This window comes from Rhododendron vialii, chromosome 13a, assembly GCF_030253575.1.
Source record: "Rhododendron vialii isolate Sample 1 chromosome 13a, ASM3025357v1".
Lineage (NCBI taxonomy): Eukaryota > Viridiplantae > Streptophyta > Magnoliopsida > Ericales > Ericaceae > Rhododendron > Rhododendron vialii.
This window is the reverse complement of record NC_080569.1, coordinates 15,697,315-15,720,221: the sequence shown is the minus strand read 5'-3', so window position 1 is coordinate 15,720,221 and position 22,907 is coordinate 15,697,315. Positions and strand designations below refer to the sequence as shown.

At 41.3% G+C, this 22,907-nt stretch overlaps 1 protein-coding gene across 1 annotated transcript; it reads left to right on the top strand.

Moving 5' to 3' along the window:
* The first annotated feature begins 2,608 nt into the window (after positions 1-2,608).
* On the top strand, positions 2,609-4,422 carry LOC131312979 (tetrahydroberberine oxidase-like). The gene has a single exon (XM_058341015.1). The coding sequence runs from the start codon at positions 2,636-2,638 to the stop codon at positions 4,232-4,234; it is 1,599 nt and encodes a 532-aa protein (XP_058196998.1). The 5' UTR covers positions 2,609-2,635; the 3' UTR covers positions 4,235-4,422.
* The last annotated feature ends 18,485 nt before the right edge of the window (positions 4,423-22,907 follow it).

Here is a 22,907-nt window from a genome sequence, read left to right as displayed (position 1 = left end):
CGGCTTGACGAAACGAGGGGAGTCCCTGGTCCCGACTCGGCTTCGTCAGCTCCTTCGGCCTCTTCTTCCTCTTCTGCTTCGTCATGAGGACTTTCGGATGACGACTCGCCTATATCTATAATATTGGGGTCTGGCCCCACTATTCGGAGAGGAGCCACCATGGCGGGGTAGTCGATTCCTTCTACACCCTCGGGGATCCTTCCACTTGACCCTGTTCGGTAGTTCCGGGTGAAATCTCTTATAGCTTCGGCTAACCCTGGTTCGGATCTACCAAAATCCGAATCTTCGGAATCCACCGACCGATAAGATTCGCCCGAAGAAGTTGACTTTGCAGACTCCATACCTAGAAACAAATAAGTGCAAGGGATAAGACCGTTAGCGATTTGCATGGCCAGGAATCTAAGTGCCTACGTTCGGTGTTCTGTGTCGTTAGGGGAGATCCCAACTCTGCTCGGTTATTTCTCGAGCGATATCCCTTCGGAAGAAATTCCGAAGGAAGGACTTATACCGCTCAGGGAAACGATGGGGAACCCTACGCGTTTCCAATGGGGAAACAGAGATTGAGAAGCTTAACAGGGCTTGTAAAGCTTCTTAAAGACTGCCCCTTTGGAAAAACCTCACATCTGAAGGTGTTCGCGTGTTCGGAAGAACACGATTTGAAGGTGTTCACATGTTCGGAAGAACACATGAACACCTGAGTTATCAGGCGGTCATTTCAGTCCAAACGAAAAAGAAAAAGCCAACAAAAGGGGCAAAAGCACTCAAAAAACACACAAATCATATCAACGGATGAAAGAACTCGAGAAATACCTGAGAAATCAAGAGAAATCTGTGATCAAAAACCTTCAAATATGCAGATTTCTGGCGATTTCAGTCTGGAATGGTGCTTGAACAGTAAAACGATCGAGAGTCAGAGAGAGAGTAACCTTCTCTCTCCTTCCCTCTCCCCTTTTATACTGGGTGTGGAATTCAAAGCGGTCTCTAACCCTGGCCGTTGGATTTGGGCGGGAGACTGATGTGCCGCTCGATGAAGGACACGTGGCAGGTGTGAAGCGTGCCGTACCACTACCCAATGAAATTGTGACACTTGGCATCGATTCAAATCGACGGTTACAGAAGCATTTAATGAAAGCTGCGCACTCATATCGAAGCGTTCCAAACATTTCTGTCCGTTAAACTTCAACGGTTCGTCCAGTCGATCGTTCTTCGGATTTATGTCTACGTTCGGCCAGATTCTTATTCAACTCCTCCTTCCATTTCCGAGCAAGAAAAGAAGGAGTTGAGGGGCTATTGTAGAGGGCCGAAATATCCGAAGGGTCACAAGGTCCAGAAAGGGGGAGTGAGGGTTCACACGCTGTTTGATCTGTCATCTAAGCTACCTCAGTTCACCTGTAAATAAGTTTGGGCTTCGGCCAAACTTGCCAATAGTTATCCGAAGGATAGACGGAACCACGAGTACTTCACCGAACGATGATAAGTTGTATCCGAACATACGACACATGAGTTCGCTCGGGGTCTCATCAAGCGCACAGATACGAACTTCCGTTTGTTCGGCTAGGGTTTTCTTCGGTCGGGATATCCTACGCTCGGATAATTCGTATGGCGGAAGTGGGTCCCGCCGAGCTTAGACGATTGTGGAACCTTCCATAAATATCTACTGATAAATAAGCTGTCTTCTCTGACATTCGAAGTTGCATCTCTGAACGATGTGACCTTTCTGACATCAACCCATGTGGCTCTGAAAGACTAGGGAAGTGGTGTTCATTAAATGGCCCTGCTAGAAGGCGCCAACCGAGCAAAACGTGACACGTGGAAAGTATGACCAACTTGCTCAACACTCCATCTCTTTGCCTATAAATAGAAGAGCAACACCACTAAGAAAAGGACTCTCTCTGAACTAAAAAAAAGCAACAGCATTTTTCTCTCTTCTAAGATATTCTCTCATTAAACTTCTTCTTCTCTTGTCCACCTACTGACTAGTTCGTCGGAGCTTCTTCCCGGAGGAACAACCCCCTCCGGTTCTGCAGGTACATCAAGATCGACGCCATCTCACGTGCGAACAGCTACGCAAGAAGGATCACAAAGAAATCACGCCCCCATAGAATACAACGCCGATTAATTTTCCTAGAGTTCAACTATTACTCAAGTAAGGTTAATTAATCTGATTTCTGGGGTCTTAGGGCGGCATGTGGTTGTCGTGGTGCGAGGATGCAAACATAGTTGGGATAATGTTCGTGATAATTGGGACGATGTTCGTGCTTTGTTGTGATGCCTTTTTGCCTTCGATCCACTTATCTTTGTAACTGGTTTCCAAAGATTAATACGGAGTAAATTCTTTTTGCTAATAAAAGAAAATTTTGATTTCTGTATTTGTGGATGATAAAAACTCATGGGATCGGAGCTCATGATTCACGATTTAGAGCATCAAAGTTGGACCCGATAGGCCCATGAACCGTGATTTTCAATCAACAATTTACATCATCTTCGTTTGAAATTTCTCTATATGAAGTTCTTGTCGATAGACATGAACGTAGAAGCTTGGAAAAGTCACATTTCGTACCTCTCAAGGAACCTCACATTAGCACTATAAATAACAGGCCTTTTCTAACACATTGTATCATCATCCAATCCAAAAATGAAGACTCCAAATGCTTTGTTGCTTTCACTTGTTTCTCTTCTCTCCGTGATTTCATGGGCAACTTCAGCTCATACTCATGAGAATTTTCTTCAATGCCTTTCCCTTCATTTTCCTAATTCCAACTCAATTTCCAAAGTTATTTACACTCCTTACAACTCTTCATACCAGTCCATTTTGCAATCTGCAATACGAATGGAGCGATTCTTACCGCCCGCCCCAATCCCCAAACCTCTCGTCATTGTTACACCATTGGTGGAATCCCATATCCAAGCAGCCATTTACTGCTCTAAAAAACATGACATGCAAATCCGGGTTCGGAGTGGTGGCCATGACTACGAGGGTCTCTCTTACATCTCTTACCAGGCCCCGTTCGTCATCGTTGACCTAGTAAATTTTCAATCAATCACTATTGATGTCGAAAATAGCACCGCATGGGTTCAAGCCGGGGCCACGATCGGTCAACTTTATTACACCATAGCTCAGAAAAGTCCAACTCTTGGCTTTTCGGCCGGTGTTTGCCCTACAGTAGGTGTTGGTGGACACTTTAGTGGGGGAGGATATGGGATGATGTCACGTAATTATGGGATCGCTGCTGATAACATCATCGATGCTCGTTTAATCGATGTAAATGGAAGAATTCTTGATCGGAAGTCTATGGGGGAAGACCTATTTTGGGCCATTAGAGGAGGTGGAGGTGCTAGTTTTGGTGTGATTATTGCATGGCACATAAAACTATTACAAGTTCCCAAAACCGTCACGGTTTTCACCGTAAATAGAACGTTGGAGCAAAATGCAACTAAGATTGTACATCGGTGGCAGTACGTTTCGGGAAAAATCGATGAAAAGCTACTTCTCAGGCTCTTTCTAAGAAGAGCCAATTCTAGCCAAGACGGAAAAGAAACAGTACAAGCCTCATTCGTTAGCTTGTACCTTGGTGGAGTTGACACACTTCTCCCATTGATGGAACAAAGCTTTCCTGAGTTGGGTTTGGCCAGATCAGATTGTATCGAAATGAGCTGGATCGATTCGATACTCTACTTCGCGAGTCTTAGTGGAGAACCTCTTGATGTTTTGTTGAATAGGACTTCGTCGGTGTCCGGTACATATTTCAAAGGAAAATCGGACTACGTGACCGAGCCCATTTCTGAAACCGGGCTTGAATCCATATGGAAACGGTTTCTAGAATATCCCGAGGAGATGAACGAGATGCAATTTAGTCCTTATGGTGGAAGGTTGAGTGAGATTTCAGAATCCGCAACACCTTTCCCCCATAGAGCGGGAACCTTATATAGCATTCATTACGGAGTTGCGTGGACTGAAGCAGGGAAAAGTGCATTGAACAGGCATATAAGAGGGATCCGAAGGTTTTATAGTTTCATGACTCCTTATGTTACCAAGAATCCAAGATCTGCATATCTCAACTACAGAGATCTTGATGTGGGGGTAAATAACAAAGGGAACACAACAAGCTATGAACAAGCAAGCATTTGGGGTTTGAAATACTATGGGATCAACTTTAAAAGACTGGTTCATGTGAAAACCGAGGTTGATCCTGGTAACTTCTTCAGGAATGAGCAAAGCATTCCACCTCTGTGATTCTACCCTGGCGATTGTGTAGTGGTGCTTTTCGGATCATTAATTGGGCAGAGAAGCTTAGCCATGAATGTTGAATTCTGTTTCGACAAATAGCCAATAGTAAATAAATGTTTGGAAACGATATATTATAAACAATTAAAGTTCTATTTTGTTTTTTTGTTCAATAAAAGGATGTACGTTTGTTTGTATTTTTCCTCTGTGTGCCAAGGAAAATTTGTCAACTTTGCTTTGTTCTGAAATTAGTTTTAAGAGCTGAAACGCCCATTTAATTGATTCAAGTCTTTCCTTGGACTAGTTCACAAGTTAGCCCCAAATTTAAAACAGGGATATAACATTAAAGTATTTATCGCTGTTCGATCGATCCATCACTGAAACTCGTGTCTTCCTTTCGGCAAATTCAATAACCTTAACATCAGTACGTATTCTTCTTCTCCGTCTTTTTTCCCCCGCTTCTTTTCACAATTTTCTGTTTTGGGGTCCATTAATTCACTAGACTATTTAATTTGATGCATAAAGTACAAGACAAGAAGCTCTATGGAAATGTACCTATATATAGGGGCGGATCCACGTTGGGGCATGTGGAGTCACGTGTTCACACGCTTTCTTTTTTTTAAATAAATAAATAAAATTTTGATATAAATACATAAAAGTTTCCTACTCTAGTACTAAACATTGGCATGGTGTGGTGGTTAAATACATTGTGAAATTTTCCAAGTGCCTGGGTTTGATTCCCAGGCACTTCATTCCTTTTTTTTTTTCTTTCTATTTTTGTTCTACCCTTTTCCTTTATTTCTCCATTTTTGTTCTATCTCTTTCCTTAATTTTTTCATTTTTGTTCTATCTCTTTCCTTTATTTCTTCATTTTTGTCCTATCTCTTTGTGTTTTCCTTCCAATCCAAAATATTGCGAAAATCAAATTACTAAATTACTATATTCTTTAGTTTGCTTTCTCTTGACTTTGACACTAATCTTACGGTTGCCACCGCGACAGTTGAAAGAGTATTTTCAGCCATGAAAATTGTCAAAAATTGGTTGCGGAATAGAATGAGTGATCAATATTCAATGATTGAGCGATAATTTAGTAGTATACATACAGAGAAATATTTTTAAAGATTTTGAATAATAGGTGCCCCCAGTGTATAGAATTTCTGCCACTGCCTATCTATATTTTTATGTCATATGACAGGGAAGTTTTTGAATTCGTATATTTTGAACCATTAAATTGGTACATATTTTTTAAACGGCTGAGATTTACGGATACAAAACCTAGCAATATATTTGGAAGCCATTCTTACTACTATAATGCCACATTAATTTTCAGCCATGCAGTTAAATGTGCCACATTTTCGGCCACTATTTCAGGATGCAATTATATGAGGCTTAAAATAAAGCTACGCCCACCGCATGCTGTGTCAAGCCCGCTTCGGCCACCATACGAGTGATCCGAGCAGTTCAATAATTTAAAAAAAAAAACCGAGTGGGCCATGTGAGTAATCAGCTCAATCCGATAAGTATTTGTGCTCGATCCAAGCTTTCCTCAACTGAAAAATCAAAAACCCACTTTTTCAATTTTTTCGATTTTTCAGCAAAATGAAGCTTGGATCAAGCATCTACGCACGTCCGATCGAGCTTATTTCTCGCTTGACCCACTCGGTTTTTTTTTTTTTAATTATTTAACGGCTCGGATCACCCGTACGGTGGCCGGAGAGAGCTCGGTGGATGGCCCATGCGATGGGCGTAGTCCGACTGATGATGCTTACTACTATAACAGGGAAGATTATTGTCACGCCCCGTTCCAGAATAGCATCTCATCAGCCTATCCCGATACAACACGTGACAACAACCCAGCAACAACCAGCTACTAGCAATTCCAAGAATAACTAAAAACTGAAGTTCAACAGCCACATTTTATTTACATCTCAAAATAATTGTCATTTAGAAACTACAGTGGAAGTCTATCAAAAAATAAACTTTACATAACCAACTATTATCCAAAAAACTAAACTAGGCAAATATCATCTACGGGCTGGGAGACAGAGACTCCCACAAGCCTCAAGGCCCTCAACCATGCACTCCTCGAGCGAGTCACAAAATGCAAAACGCGACCTGTAGTGGACACCGATCTATACCTGTAAAAACTGGAACCCAAAACGAGTTCCAGGAGTGTATATGAGACATGGATGTTGTTCAATAGAAATCATAAGTCCAAGTTCACCATTAATTAAGCATAAGCAAATAATCGACACATAGTCTTTAGTCCGACACAAAGTCACTAGCTCGACACAAAGTCATAATTTTGGCATAAAGCCATTGATTCGACACAAAGTCAGTAGCATGACACTAAGTCCAGCCATTAGCCGTTATTGCTCATCGACACAAAGTCACAGTTTAATATCACAAGTTCAATCCAATCGAAGAACATCTATGAATCAAACACTCAGCTCGGTCTCCAGCAAAAAGGAAAATCAACACAAGCTCACTCCCTACGCGGAGTCGTGGTACTTGTCGCCGCTTCCTAACCTAACATTCAACATACTTAACCACACATGTGAGTATTAATAGGGAAATACTCATAAGAACGAATTTTAGCAACTACTTGCTTATACTACTTAACAAAATATAGCAATAGAAGCACTAACTTCAACCAAGTCTAGCAACTGTTTTTCAGTTCTCAACAATATGAACTCGAGTTCCAATTCTCACAGCCATGTTCTAGGCAAACATGACCAGTTTTAGCCATTTGAGTTCAATTACGGCACCCTAAGGGGTGTTCTATGCCTCTAAATCATATTTTCAACATTCATGATGCAGGCCAATATTTTAATTATTTAAGAAATATAGGAATTTTAGTTTATTATTTTGCAATTAGTATTTTACTGGGAATCTTTCCGTTTTAGCATAAATTGTCTAGGATATTGGGTTTTCTTAATTAGGTTGATTCTATTTCCTCTTTATTGTTTTCTTGCTCTCTAAGACGTAGATTTAGTTTTTCCTTATTTAGGTTTCCTTTTTAGTATTTCTAGTTTATTATAAATTGAGTTGTAAGCCTTAGGGCTAAGGGAGTTGTTTTTATGAATTGATTAATGAAAATTGAGATTATTTCTCATTATTGTGTGTTCGTAGAGGGAGTACCTCTAGTTCATACTTGTTCGTGATTGTCCTTGTTGCGCGTACTTCTATTTCGTCACGCCTCGCTGCATCAGTTGGTATCAGAGCTCTCGTTCCAATCCTGACTATGGCCGGAGGACGTGCTGGAGGTCGAGGTAGAATAGGAGGTCATACAGCTAGTGTTGATGAAGTCTATGAGCGAGATGAGGTTGCTCGAGATGCTCGAATGGAGGAAAGGTTGCAGCAAGTCTTGGCGGCGATTGGGTCGCTTACCCAACCCATGGAGGCTTTTGAAGTTGCAATCCCACCTCGCCGTCGTCCAGTTCAACCTCGGTTTCAGAAAGAGGAGGAGGTGTCGGATGACGTTTCTATCACCAAACCTTTGGCTGGTAATCATCAGACGAGGGGGAAGACAATGGTGAATGAAGCTACCATTGAGTGGTCCCTTACATCAAATATTATTCCAAATCCAATTGTGGATTGGAGTAAACCGCCAGTTTTTGACGAAGAACCGGTGGAAAAAATTACAAAAGGGAAAAATCAGAAAATATTGGGAAAAAAAGTTGTTACCATGCTTGAAGGTGGTGGTGAGATTGGTTGGGGTAATCAATTTGAGGATTCTTTTTGGGAATATATTGAAGCTGTTGTGAAGAAGAATATTTGGATTGCGTACTTAGAGCAAGTTGTGTCAAACAATATTGCTTTTATATTTCCTGACTCATCTTTCCAGTTTGAGGTCCGAAAAATTAATTTGAGGTACAAGATTGATGCGGACAAATTACAACGAATCCAACTTTATAAACTCGAGGACGAGTTTCTTCAAGACGGGAAGAATGATGCAGGCCAATATTTTAATTATTTAAGAAATATAGGAATTTTAGTTTATTATTTTGCAATTAGTATTTTACTGGGAATCTTTCCGTTTTAGCATAAATTGTCTAGGATATTGGGTTTTCTTAATTAGGTTGATTCTATTTCCTCTTTATTGTTTTCTTGCTCTCTAAGACGTAGATTTAGTTTTTCCTTATTTAGATTTCCTTTTTAGTATTTCTAGTTTATTATAAATTGAGTTGTAAGCCTTAGGGCTAAGGGAGTTGTTTTTATGAATTGATTAATGAAAATTGAGATTATTTCTCATTATTGTGTGTTCGTAGAGGGAGTACCTCTAGTTCATACTTGTTCCTAGAAAGAAATATAAGGTTGCCAAAACAAAAGGCAACTAAAACAGAATTTCCTAACAAAATAATAAACTCAAAATAATGCGTAATTAATTTATATTATTCATTTTTTTGTTCTGCATCATTCTCCCCGTCTTGAAGAAACTCGTCCTCGAGTTTATACAGTTGAATACGCCGAAACCTGTCTGCATCAAGCTTGTTCTTCAAATTAATTTTTTCGACCCCAAACTGTGGAGATGAGTCTTGAAAAATAAAAGCAAAATTGTTTGTCACAACTTGTTCTAAGTACGCAATCCAACAAAATACGACTTTTCTTGGAATTCATTCTGATGCAGCGCAGCCTCTTTTTACGAAACTATTTGCAAGAAGAGATCACGAACTTGCTTATGTTAAAGATTTTCTCTTTGAAACATAAACACAAATATGTATGAACTAGAGGTACTCCCTCTACGAACACACAATAATAAGAAATAATCTCAATTTTCATTAATCAATTCATAAAAACAACTCCCTTAGCCCTAAGGCTTACAACTCAATTTATAATAAACTAGAAATACTAAAAAGGAAACCTAAATAAGGAAAAACTAAATCTACGTCTTAGAGAGCAAGAAAACAATAAAGAGGAAATAGAATCAACCTAATTAAGAAAACCCAATATCCTAGACAATTTATGCTAAAACGGAAAGATTCCCAGTAAAACACTAATTGCAAAATAATAAACTAAAATTCCTATATTTCTTAAATAATTAAAATATTGGCCTGCATCAAAGTACCTCTAGTTCATACTTGTTCGTGATTGTCCTTGTTGCGCGTACTTCTATTTCGACACGCCTCCCTGCATCAATTCACTATCAATTTCCTGCACTTAAACACATATTTCCTGCATATAATGTATATTTCCTGCACATATCACATATTTCCTGCACTTATCAATGGTTTTCAGCAGTTATATAAGCGATTTTGGCATCCAAATGTCAATTTTCAGCAACCAAAACTCAGGTTCAGCACCTATTAACCCAGTTCCAGCACCTAAGTAATTGTTTTCAGCATACAAACTACTTTGAGCTACTAATTTCAGCACATACAAGCAGCTTCCATGGTAAAATTCCTGCAAGAACTCAACCAACAGCAACCTAGTTACCAAATTCAAGTCCTAACTTTCAATCCTTTTGCTTCTAATAAAGATTAACAGTTCTATAGAGAAAAATAACATAGAATAGCCCTAATTAGTTGAACTCAATTGATTTTAGAAACCCTAATAACTCAATACATGAACATAATGGATTATTGGATCAATACCCATGAAAAAATAAGCAAGAGTGGCTTACCAAGTTAGGATTTTCAATTTCCCCAGCCTTCTCTCTCTCCCTTGCGTCTCTCTCTCTCTGAAATGTAGAACAAGAGTTCTCTGCCTTTGGTTTTCTTTTCTTTTTTTAACTTTTAAGATAACATGTGTTATAAGGAGAGCATAACACACATGCAATTAAAGTAATTACACTCCACCCCCCTCAAGTTCTAAAAAGAACACTTATGCACCTAAACCATATAGGATGTTACAATTATCTCACGACTTCGGCTCCTATTTAGGCGTTAGGTAAAATATCCGTATAAGATAACAAGGAAGATTATCCCACAATATCGGCGCCTATTTAGGCATTAGATAAAATATTTTTGGCTCCCTTTTTTTGCTAACGCTTTTGGCTCCTATATATATACAAGGAAACTTAAAATGAATATACCTTCTATTTAGGACTAAAGGAAACCTAAAACTTTCGGCCTTTTATTGGTTCCCTGTGATTTCGGGAAACTTATCACGTAAGATTTAAATTTTGAATATATCTTCTATTTAGAAGGTCTACGTTTTTTTGGTTTGTTTGTCACATGCATAGATTTTCCACATCCTCCAGCTTCTGAACGACCATTACAGATAGTGGGGTAAGTTCAATTGTTTTAGTTCTCATGCAAGTTCGATTTCTTTGTTGAACGATTTTTAATCATATTGGGTTTCTTTTGCCAAAAGTGACTTCTGAACGACCATTACCGATAGTGATGTAAGTTCGATTTTTTTCTTGAACAATTTTTACTCATATTGGGTTTCTTTTGCTGAAAATTCAGAGTTTCTTGAACGATTTTTTTACCGGTAAGGAAAAGTTGTTTTTGCAACACCAGGGGGTGATCACATAATTTTTTTTCATAGCTGATTAAACTATAAAATTAATCTACGTAATTAAATTTGAAGTCTTAGGTTTCAAGGAACAAGTCACAAAAAATAAAATAACTTTGTCGGAAAATTGCAAGGGATTCAAACATCGAAGGATTTTTTTCAATTCTCATGCAAGTTCGATTTTTTCCTTGGATAATTTCTACTCATATTGGGTTTCTTTTGCCGAAAAATGGAAGTTTCTTGAACAATTTTTTTCAGTTCTCATGCAAGGGATTCAAACACCGAAGGATTTTTTTTATAGTTCTCATGCAAGTTCAATTTTTTTCTTGAACAATTTTTACTCATATTGGGTTTCTTTTGCTGAAAATTGAGAGAAAAAATATGAGCATGAGAGAAAAAAAATTCACAACCTTGGGTCTTTTACGTTAATCCTAGCTTTGTTATTTTTTCTACCATCTTCTTACTTTCTAATATTTTACTGCAGGGGTGATCACATAATTTTTTTCACAACTGATTAAACTATAAAATTAATCTACATAATTAAATTTGAAGTCTTAGGTTTCAAGGAATAAGTCACAAAAAATAAAATAACCTTTGTCGAAAAATTGCAAGGGATTCAAACATCGAAGGATTTTTTTTTCAGTCGCATGCAAGTTCGATTTTTACTCATATTGAGTTTCTTTTTGCCAAAAATTGGGAGTTTCTTGAGCGATTTTTCTCAGTTCTCATGCAAGGGATTCAAACATTGAGGGAATTTTTGTAGTTCTCATACAAGTTTGATTTTTTTTCTTGAACAATTTTTACTCATATTGATTTTCTTTTGCCAAAAATTGAGAAAAGAAATATGAGTATGAGAGAATTTTTTTTTTGACAACCTTGGGTCTTTTACGTTAATCCTAACTTTGTTGATTTTTCTACCATCTTCTTACTTTCTAATATTTTATTGCAAGAAAGATCAGCAAAAATATATTTAGAGAATTCCTGCTTCGAGCTTAAATTCGAGGTACTACTATTTTTTTTTTTTTGGATTGGAGGGTTTTCTTTTCTTTTCTTTTTTTGATAAGCAACAATTTTTTATTAAAACTCGACAAATGGTACATCGAGGTAACCGGAGGGTACATCTAGTTGACATTATCTGCTCCGTTTTCGATTGTCATTTATATGGGTTCATTGAAATCCTAGCCAGAGGGTTATTTTTTATATGACAGCTTCTTCCAGGAAGTCAGAGGTTTTTGAAATGGACCTGTCTCTCCTTAGACTGGTCCAATAAGCTTAGCTTTTTGCTTAATGTGGATTACGGGCCTCGTATTAAGTTGAGGTGAATATTATTATTTTTTTCCCATACTAATGCTAAGTGAACCAATCTTCCAAAAGGATCATTTCTTTCCTTATTTGTGTGATATTCTTTTCTCATGAGACAACTTTGATGTGTGTGTTAAATTATCAGTTAGTCACTAGCAACCCTTAGGTAGAGCATCCACAATGGAATAATCAAAAGTTATCACATCATCTTTTGGTTATCCATTTAAGGGCTTATGAAGATTAGTAATGTAGAGGTCCACAATGGTACAATTAAAATTGAATAACCAAAACTTGTCACATCACCTTTTTAACTTACAAAAATCTAGAAATTTTGACATAGAAAATAATTTTTTTTAAATATTTTTTAAACTAATAAAAATAGGTTATTAGAAAAGGCGAAAATAGTTTTTTGAAAACTTTGATTAAAAAAAAAGTTTTTGGGAAAAAGTTTTAAAATTTTTTTTTGAATGGAAATTTTTTTTTTTTCAAAAGTAACAGTTTTTGAAAAAAAAAAAAAACTGTTTTGAAATAAAACTGTTAAATTTTTTTTTGGGGGCAAAACAGTTTTAATAAAAAAACTGGTTTTGCAAAAAAAAAAAAACTGTTTTTAAAAGTATTTTTGTTATAAACATGTTGAAAATGGAAGAAAGAAGGTTTTTGTGTAATAATGGTGTACTTTGATTGAGGAAATGTGAAAACAATTAAATTTGATTATTGGCAAAATGTTGGTAGTTTTGAGTATCCAATGGCCAAAATTTGATGAGTTGCTAAGATGTTTCTAAGTTTGGTTATTCCAATGTGAGCTCTTTTTGAGCAAATGTTGCTAATCTTATAAACCTTTTTATTTTGATTATACCACTGTGGATGCTCTTATAGATCTTCATCAAAGCACCGTTATGAATTTAATCTTTTTTCTTGTATGTCTGTTTTCTTTGCAATCGTGGCACATCATATATCCAATTTATATAGAAGTTCTTTGTTTTTTCTGATTATCATCCAATTTATAAGACTAGATTGGCTGGTATTAACTTATGTTTATCAAGAGTATTATAATTTAGTTTTTCTCTGTTATCATATATCATCCTTTAAACAAATGACTTGCCGTACTAATTGGGCTTCTGTTGACATATCATTCTTTTTTAGGATTGGGATCGAGAAGCCTCGAAGCTCAAAAGGATCAATATGCTTGAAGATTTTTAGTCTTGACATGTTTCATGTTTTTTTTAAGATGTCTCCTTGAGGCATGCATGTTCGTTAATGTATATTGTTTTTTATTTTAATCGGTGTTTTGGATGGTGTTTGTAGGGAGGTATTCCCGACAGATACATTTAGTTACCGAACACGTGATGTTTGGGAACACGTGGTAAATACGACTGGACTTATCGCCGGGCAGTATGAAGAACAGCGATATGGAACAATGACATGTGAAGTCCTTGGTCCATGCAATCTGTTCGGCTGAATAAAGGCCAATGACATGACAAGTCACTGGTGTAAACTATCTGTTCGGCAGATAAGAGACATTCTGATTACATTTGGACCAAGTTACATGTGAAGTCCTTGGTCCAGGTAGTCTGTTCGGCCATGAGACAGCCGAACAAAGAAGGAGCTCCAATCGAGAGTAGGAGCAGAGGGAATACTCTGGAAGATTCCAGAGTAGTCATGTCCCATAAAGGGATAAAGATCCCAAGAATATAGGATCTGAGAAAGATACCCAACGAGTATGGGATGTTCGGCTCTTAATGGAAAAGAATCCTAAAAGGACTCTTTTCCATAAACTGATAAAGGAAACGAGACTCCTTGATATCCTGGGTTTCCTATACGAGTTAGGAATCCTATGGCAACAAGGATGCTTGGACAGCAAGCATCCATAAATCTATAAATAAGAGGTAAACCTAAAGAAAAAAGGTACGCAATACACTGCATTATTATTGCTTTCCTACTGATAATTAGGGTAGAGTTTTCTAGTACGTGATACTAACAAGGGCATCGGAGGGCCTTTGCCACGAGAGGCAAAGGTGCACTCACCCCCTGTCTATTTTGCAGATTAGGGTTCAGACGACGAGCTAGGGTTCCGGTGAAGAGGCACGAATAAGCCGTTGCAATCCAGTTGATCCGAAGCATCAATTGTTTTCATCCCCCTACAGTGTTGATCAAGTTTTATGCATTTGAGTTTGTTCTATGCATGTTACTTGGTTGAATTTGTTGTTCAGTATTTATTTGCTTGTGCTGAATGTTCGAGCCGTGACTTCAGGCACAGACATACACTAGTATATATATATGGTACAAGAGGGCTCCATATATAATTAGAACTGAGATTCTTTATGTGATAATTAATCCCTCATTTGACATAAAATTAGACCCAACGCGGTGACAGTACCGCTATCGCTATCGTATTAGGCGACAAAATTATTCTTTTGTGGTAGTTATTAGCAAAAGCCACAAGAGCTGCGCCGGTTTTACTCGAAAAGCAAAACAACGCATTGGCCTTGTGATCAATCGAGATGTGCAAGTGTGCCAAGACCATTCACGTTTGGTCAAAGTATGGATGGACAGACTTTTGAATTGACAAGTTGTGTGTGGTAGAGAAAATTCACCGCCGGTTCTTTTTTGCTTAAACGAATAGGACTTCACAATTTTCTCAAAACAATGTAGAAAAAATAGCGAACACGGTGCTCAAATACAAAGAACACCGTTGAAATGGAATATGCTCAATCGGGTTTTCCATTGCCGCAAATAAAAGTTACAACTATGGAGTTGCTAGAATTGAAATGTGGAGAACAATAAACTGCCTGACTATGGAAATTGAATTTGATAAAGGAAAGACATTGATTGTGTGGTCGGGACCGGACCCCTTTTCCTCTCTGGCAACTTAATTTGTATTTATAGGCATAGAGAGAACATGATCCGCGCGTGGAGTTAGAGAGATCAGTTGTGAGGGACGATAGGTCTGTGAGACATATACTCCATATGCTGTTGAAGTTTTTTGTGCTTTTTACCATTAGGTACAGAAAATAAAAATTATTTCCCACCAAGTCAGCTCCAATTAATGAAACACCAAAACCCTATGAAAGTCACTAGAACCCTAAACCTTAGGGTACCCTATGAAAGTGCCCAAACTCAAAGGTACCCTATAAAAGTGCATAAACCATAGGGTATCTTATGAAAATGCCTAAACCCTAGGGTACCCTATAAAAGTGCCTAAATCACTAAAATCCTATGATAGAAAAGTGCACCCTAAAACCCCTATGAAAGTGCCTAAACCTAAACTCTAAGACTCTACGAAAGCGCCTAAACTTAAACCCTAGGGTACCTTAAACCCTAGGGTATCCTAAACCCTAAAATCCTAGGGCACCCTAAAACTTTAAGGTGTCCTAGGGTAGCAGTTCCATTAATGGTAAATGTATTTTTGTAAAAAGTGGACCTAAACCCTAAGACTCTACGAAAGCGCCTAAACTTAAACCCTAGGGTACCTTAAACCTTAGGGTATCCTAAACCCTAAAATCCTAGGGCACCCTAAAACTTTAAGGTGTCCTAGGGTAGCACTTCCATTAATGGTAAATGTATTTTGTAAAAAGTGGACCTAGTAGTAATTAAGTATTCTATATTACCTTAATGAGAAATACTTCTTATTCTCTGTACCTAGGGGTAATAATCCCAAATTTTTTCTATGGAGTTAAAAAGAACGCAGGATATATGCAGAGATTAATTATATATCCACCCTTCTACAGTATTAATTTCCCACAGCTTTCATTATCGATCCAATATTCCATCTGTTCAAAACCCTATATAGCTAGTTTAAATTTGCACCTTTGACAATTATATATGCATGATCAATTGGTGCTACAGGTTGGCCTCCTACCTTTGTCGTCCACGTACCCACACAATAACACAACATTAATTCTTCTTTCAGTCCAGCTTTGTCATTAACTCGATCTTCCCTTTTACGGATAAATTTACCAACTAAAACCAACCAAATGAGTTGACCAAAAATATGTTGGGCTATATTGTGAAGCAGCTGGCATACTTGATATATATATATATATATATATATATATATATATTGTGTGGCCCGTGATCCTCGATCTTCTCCTCCGATGGCGCCTTGATGGTTGAGTCTTCTCCTAGCCTGCACAGGGAGCGCATGACTAGGACCAAGTTGGGGGTTGTCCCGGCAAGGCCCTCCGGCGAGAGGATAAGTAATGTGCAGAGAGAGTAGGCAGAAGATTATAAGAGTGAGTATGTGGTCGCATATATCTCTTTAGGGTTACCATTGCTAGGTATTTATAGAGCTCCCTCACTTGCTTTCCAAGCACAAGCACGTGCCTTGCGCGGGCCAGGCAGTGTCATCGTGACGTCACCAAATAGATCTGGTAACCGTTTTCAGGGCTAAGCTGGCACACCCATGTGCGCCCATGATCATCTTCTGTTATAACCGCTTTTACACGTGGAAAGATATGCAAATCAGTGGCTAGCCATGGTCGGCAGCGGCTGCGCTCTGCGGGTGGCCGAACACGCCTTTGCCGACCTGGCACGTGACCGACGGGAAAGGACACGTCACAGGGGACCCGCCGAGGAAGGTGGCCGAGAATGAGCTGACCTGCTGATGAGCCCGTGGCAAATGAAATGGCCGACAAAGAACAGGGACGGGAGCCGTGCTCAAGGTTCGAGCTCAGCATGGAGCGGGCTCGGTCGTTCCACAGTGAACTCCTATGTTCGGCCTGCTACAATAGCCCCTCAATCTCAGTCGTCGCCGGGTGCACGGTTGGGATTGATGTTGAACTTTGGTTGAGCATGGATCATGATTGCTGGACAGAACTAAGCCGAGCCTAAACCCTTTTTCAACAAACCGCCATGGACGTGGTCCAATGGGGATACGCCAGGTGTCCATTTCTTGTTGGGTACGGCTAACAGGGAGACGGTGGGCACGCGTGAAGCTCTGCCAACCCGTCTCATCAGGCCACGCGTCAGATGCTTATTGGTTGTAGGTTCGGCGGTACAGTGATTTGAGTGGGAAACTCAAAATCCCAAACCCTACCTTTATATAAAGGGCAGGTGGGTAGAGAGAAAAGCCACCGTTGCTTTCTCTCTCTAAATCTCCATAGCCAGAACTTCGTCCTACGCTCGTTCATCTTCCAGCCTCGATTCTCAGCAGATTTTCATCAAATCTCGTTGAAACCTTCATGTGTGTGTTCGATTTTCATCCCTCTTATAGTTTGTGCAATTTTTCCATGCTGTCCTTTCTATTTTCTTGGGTTTTAGGAGTTTTCTGTCCTGGATGAACAGTACAAGGTCTGGAGATGAACGACTGTTCATCTTCATCTTCAATCTGTTCTTCCGAGCACGAGTCTGTAACAACGCCAGTGCTTGGCCTTTGTTGGGATTTGCCGAGCCCAGCCTAGGGCGTGGGCAGGCCGAGCCCCATTTCGTGTCTTAGTATTTCCCAAGCTTGAATCTTGAAGAGACAAATAGGGTGGGCCAATAGGGTAGCAGAGCATAGAGATCCCTTGCCTTCTGGCCGATGACGAGGTTTCTCATTGTTTTCTTCTTATTTTTGTTAGGTCTGGCTCACCCAACCATTGTCATCTCTTCCGACTCTGAAAGCTTAGGGGGAGATTCTGGAGATTCGTTTTTCCGTGAGTGGTTGGAAAAACACAGACGGCGACACCAAATATCGTCCATTGCCTCAAACATGTCTTCCGACTCCTGTGACTCGAATGCCGAACGTGTTTTTGAATACGGTGCCGACGAGTTTGTAACCGATCCTGAGATATCGTTCACAACATCGACCCATTCTGAAGCCGAGCCTCATCTGGGATCAGAGGCCGAGTCCAGATTCATCCCACAGGCCGACGCCCTAACCCCTATCCGTTCAGGGCATAGTGAATCCAATCTGAGGGTAGAGGGGTAGACGATCTTTATGAGAGGGGCCAAGTTTGCCCCCATGCCCATTTTTTCAGCGAAAATGCTAGGGAGTACCAAGATTTTTGCCGAGAATACAGCATCCCCAACGACGTAGTAATTAACCAAGTGGCGAGCAACAGAATCAAGGATACGAGGGGGGACCATCCCGAGCATATCACTGTCCCTTTGATGGCGATATGTGAGGCTGGTTTGAGGTTCCCTCTTCATCCCTTCTTGAGGGAAATTCTTGCTCGGTTCAGCATCGTCCCACACTTTTTTGCCATCAACAGTTACCGAATAGTAATGTCGGTAATTAAGTTGAAGGAGCTCCACAACCTTGAGTTCACCGTCGCCGACCTTTTCCACACCTATATTATGTCTAGGCATGGCCAGACCGAGCGTCGATATTTATCGACACGCAGCATGAAACAACCATTAGTTGATGGCTTGCCCGACACTGACAAATGGGCCAACTTTTACGTAGAAGTGAGCGGTAACTTTGAGTTCGGCAACCAATCTAACCGTAGATTCATCATCCCGAAGGTCAAAGATTTCAGAGGTAGCTCTATCGCTTTTGTCGTAGCCGAGCATGGACATTTTGCAAAAATATTTTATTATTTTTATTGATCGTTGATTGTTGTTTCCTCTTGCAAATCACCGAGCAATCACAAAAGACTCAACAGTCCCTGTCCGTCGAAGCGCACGTTGATATTCTTTTGTCTCAAGTTTGTAGGGACACGCCGACGTTGCTTGGCTACGAACCTTCTTACAGGGGGAAGCTTAGGAGGAGGGGGAAGGAATCAGAGGTGAGCAAAGAGGGTCCAAGCCGAGGGAAGAAGGCCATTCCGACGGGAGGAAGCAAACAGCCGAGAGTAAAGTTGCCGACTTTCAGAAAGCCGGCTGAGTTTTGGTTCGGAGTGAGCCAGCAAGCCGAGCGCCCGGGTATTAATATCCCCCTTCAAACTCTTGTGCCTGACCACTCCAACGAAATGGGCCGTAGGAATGTTGTTCGTGTCAACATAAGGGACGGCAAAGCAGTCCGTCAAGAGCCCGGACCAGCCGAGCCTGCTGAAAAAAGGCAAAAAGTCACCCATGACTTTTTTCCAACCAGGCCGCCGACTGCTAGTCCGAGCGAGCAGGGGAGGACCGATTCATCGGCCGCTGGTGGTTCAAAAACAGTCCGACCACCTTTGGGCTCGGGTGGTGGTGGTGTTGCTCAGGAGTTCAGTCCCTTCTATGCTTTGGCCGAAGGCAGAGTCGTCATGGTGGAGGACTCTGTCAAAATTGAACCTGGGCTGGCCACTGCAATTCTTCAGGGTCTTGCGTTGCCGAAAGACATGCAAAAGATTCCTGAGGGCCTGCAGCCGAGCTTGACGCATGCCAGTGCCTACCTTTTTCAAGTACGATCCGACCCTAGTTTCTCAATATTTTTGTTGTTAAGAGTATTTTCAAACCGACGCTCTCTTTGCTTATCAGGCTGGACAAGCATTGCTCCGTTCAAGCATAGATGCCGAGCTCGTTCTTGCCGAGTGCGCTCGCTTTCATGAAGACTTGAAGGTTGAGCGGGAGAAGGTGAGAAGCTATAAGGGAAGCTTGAGACGGTGAAAACTCAGGTTGCCGAGCTTGAGAAGGAAAGGGATGAGATGGAGGAGAGGATGAAAAATGCCGAGCGTGAGGTGGCCAAGGTGCTCAGGAGAGAGAAGAGGAAGATGAAGGAGTTAGATGGGGCGGCGTATCAAGCTGGTTTTGACCGAGCAGGGGCCAAGTACATGCGGGAGGCTCGGTCCATGGTAAATGACGCCATCCGAATGAGGATCCCCATCGCCTTTCGAACGGGATACAAGGATGGTGTGAAGGCCGTCTGTGGAGTGATGCAGCTAGAGGCGGACATGAACTTGACGAAGTCTATTCCAGCACCAGTCATTCCCGAGCTTGTATTGCCGTATACCGAGGAGAAGTGTGCACCCCTCCCGCCTGAGGAATTTCTCGAGAGTGAAGATGAAGTGGAAGACCTCACGGAAGCCGACGCCGATGCTATAGCTGTAGATGGTTCTGGTGAAAAGAAGGCAGGTGGTGCCGAGGGGGGCTTGGCTGGGGTTGCCGAGCAGGACACTGAGCATGCACTTAAAAATGGCGAGAAGCTTGCCGAGGCTGATAGTGAGAAGGCTGCAGACGTTGTTGCTGATGAAGTTCCACAAGATTAGGATTTCTCTTTTGTTTTTGAACTTTGAAATTTTGTTGGACTGGACGGCTCCGAACTTGGGAGTTTGCCGTGCCAAGTGTAATAGTTGATGTAGGGTCGGCACTGGTCGGTTTACTGCGCCGTACCTCTTAACTTAGGATTTTCTGCAACACTTGTGTTTTTCCTTTGGATGAATGGATGTGTGATTTCTTTCTGGAGCGAATTTGTTTTTGCTAATTTTGATTGAATGTCTTCATGTTTTGGGAAAGTTTTGATTACCTTTGTTTAGATGGTAGGTATCCGTAGCCCCCTACTTTTGTCTGGGCTCGGCTGAATATTAGGTAAGCCTTTTGAAGTAGGCTTTGGCTGTGGGTGATTGCCGAGCCTTGACCAAAGTATAGTAGACTGGAGTGGACTGTTTTGCCGATCGTGTTGTATTTGTTTGTAGTCCCCATTTTGTTCTTGGTTCGGCTGAATAGCAGGTATGCTATCCATTGAAGAAGTGGCTAGATGTAGCTTATTGCCGTGCTTGGACCACAGTAGAGATGTACAATAGAGAGGAGATTTTGCCGAGCGTGGTGCTGGGTTAGTGTATGATACTTAGGTTTAGTACCTTTACCTGTGGTTTAGGGCTCGGTCTATGTGCCAGCCCCGAGCCAAGGTTATGATGTGTTGTAATGTTTGTGGGTGGTTTGCTCACCAAAATGTGAGTGTAACTGAGCTGTGGCCGACCTTATTGTCTTGCCATGCCTAACCGGAGCCCAAATTCCAGCCGAATTGTGTGTCTTTGGGCTCGGTGGACCTGATGTCCGTTTTGCTTCTTTTGAGCAGTAAGAGTGGCCGAAGCAGAGGCATAGGAGCCGTTTGTGGGTGTGACCGAGGTCAACGTTTGTGGTTGGCTAAGTTAGCCGAGGTAGCATGTAAAGTAAAAAAGGAATTTTGAATTGCAAATGACAATTGTCAGATAAAATTTCTTTGATTCTTCAAACATGGAAGTACAGGTTGAAATGTAAAGATATGGGCCAAAGCCAATAAAGAAAAATAGGATAGGCAGTGGCCGAACATGAGGCACACTGTTGGGATTTCGGCTACATGTATGCCTTTTTGAGGTTCTGTGCATTCCACGGGTTGGTTAGAACTTTCCCATTCATGTCCTCCAGTACGTAGGCGCCTTCACCAGCAATCTTGATGACACGAAAGGGACCCTCCCAGTTAGGTTTGAATTTCTGCTTCTTGCTAGCTTGCACCATCTTTCGCCAAACCAAGTCGTCAAGTTTGAAGGTCTTGGTTCGAACACTTCGGTTGTAGCCTCTTGCGACTTGTTGTTGGTATTCGGCGAGCTTTAGCTGAGCGTCGTCACGTTTTTCTTCTACCATGATCAGTTCTTGTTCTACGGCCTCTTCATTAGTCTTTGGATCGAAATTCTCTGTCCTCAGAGTGGGGAACTTTGATTCTAGTGGGATAACCGCCTCCACGCCAAATGCCATTAAAAAGGGAGTTTGGCCGGTTGAGCGCCGGGGTGTAGAACGGTAAGCCCAGAGGACACGTGGTAATTCCTCAGCCCATTTTCCTCTCTTGGAGTTTAGTCGTCGCTTGATCCCGGCGCAGACGGTCTTGCCTGTAGCCTCGGCTTGTCCGTTCCCTTGGGGGTATGCTGGTGTAGAGTTGAAGAAGCGTATCCCAAATTCCTTACAGAGGCTGGTCAGCTCTTTACCGACGAATTGGCTTCCATTGTCTGAAATGATGGCATATGGAACGCCAAATCTAGTAATAATGTTTCGCCAGACAAATCTGCGAACGTCAGCTTCTGTGATTGTTATGAGAGGCTCGGCCTCTACCCATTTGGAGAAGTAGTTTGTGGCGGTGATCAAGAACTTGTATCCTCCTGGAGCTGTTGGTAATTTTCCGACAATGTCAAGCCCCCATTGTGCAAAGGGCCAAGGGCTGGTAATAGGGGAGAGGTTCTAGGCGGGTTGCTTTGGTATGGGAGAAAACAGCTGGCACGGTCGGCATTTACGGATAACTTCTTCGCAGTCTTTCTTCATGTTTTTCCAAAAGTAGCCTTGGCTTATGGCACGTTGACACAAGAAGCGGCCGCCAGAGTGGCAACCGCAGCTACCTGAATGAAGTTCAGCGAGGATCTCATGAACTTGGGTTGGGTGGACCACGAGGAGATATGGGCCGGAGATAGATTTCCTGTAGAGTTGGCCGCTTTCAGAGAGCCAGTAGTAAGCGGCTTTGTTCCTGATGCGATAGGTTTCCTTCTTGTCTGCCGGCAGAGTATCATGTTTGAGAAACGCAATGATCTCGTCCATCCAGCTTGGGCCGAGTTCAACGTTGAGAACCTCTGGAGTAGCATCAAAGCTTGGGTAGTTGATGTTGCCGAAGCTTATTGTCCGAAATTCGGAGGCTTTAGAAGCTGAAGCAAGGCCAGCGAGTGCGTCGGCATGCGCGTTGTGTTCGCGGTTGATCTGTTCGATTTTGAAATTTGGGAAGTTGGTGATTAGTTCTGCTACGGTTGCCTGGTATTTTGACATCCGCGGATCCCGAGCTTCATAGTCACCCAGTACTTGGTTAACTATGAGTTGAGAGTCACAGTAAACGACAAGGTTGGAAATTCCCATGGCAACTGCAGAGCGTAAGCCGGCTAGGAGCGCTTCATATTCAGCTTCGTTGTTGGTGGCGGGGAAGTCGATGCTGATAGCACTTTCGTGTAGTGTTCCACAGGGGGAGACTAGGACGACCCCGGCCCCTGCTCCGTTGCTGATTGATGCTCCGTCAACATGTAGACGCCATATGTCGCCTTGGAAAAGGAGCCAAGGTTTTGGAGACAATTGA

What these genes read in the sequence shown, in the direction of transcription:
- LOC131312979 (XM_058341015.1), top strand. Translation starts at nt 2,636, where the DNA reads ATGAAGACTCCAAATGCTTTGTTGCTTTCACTTGTTTCTCTTCTCTCC.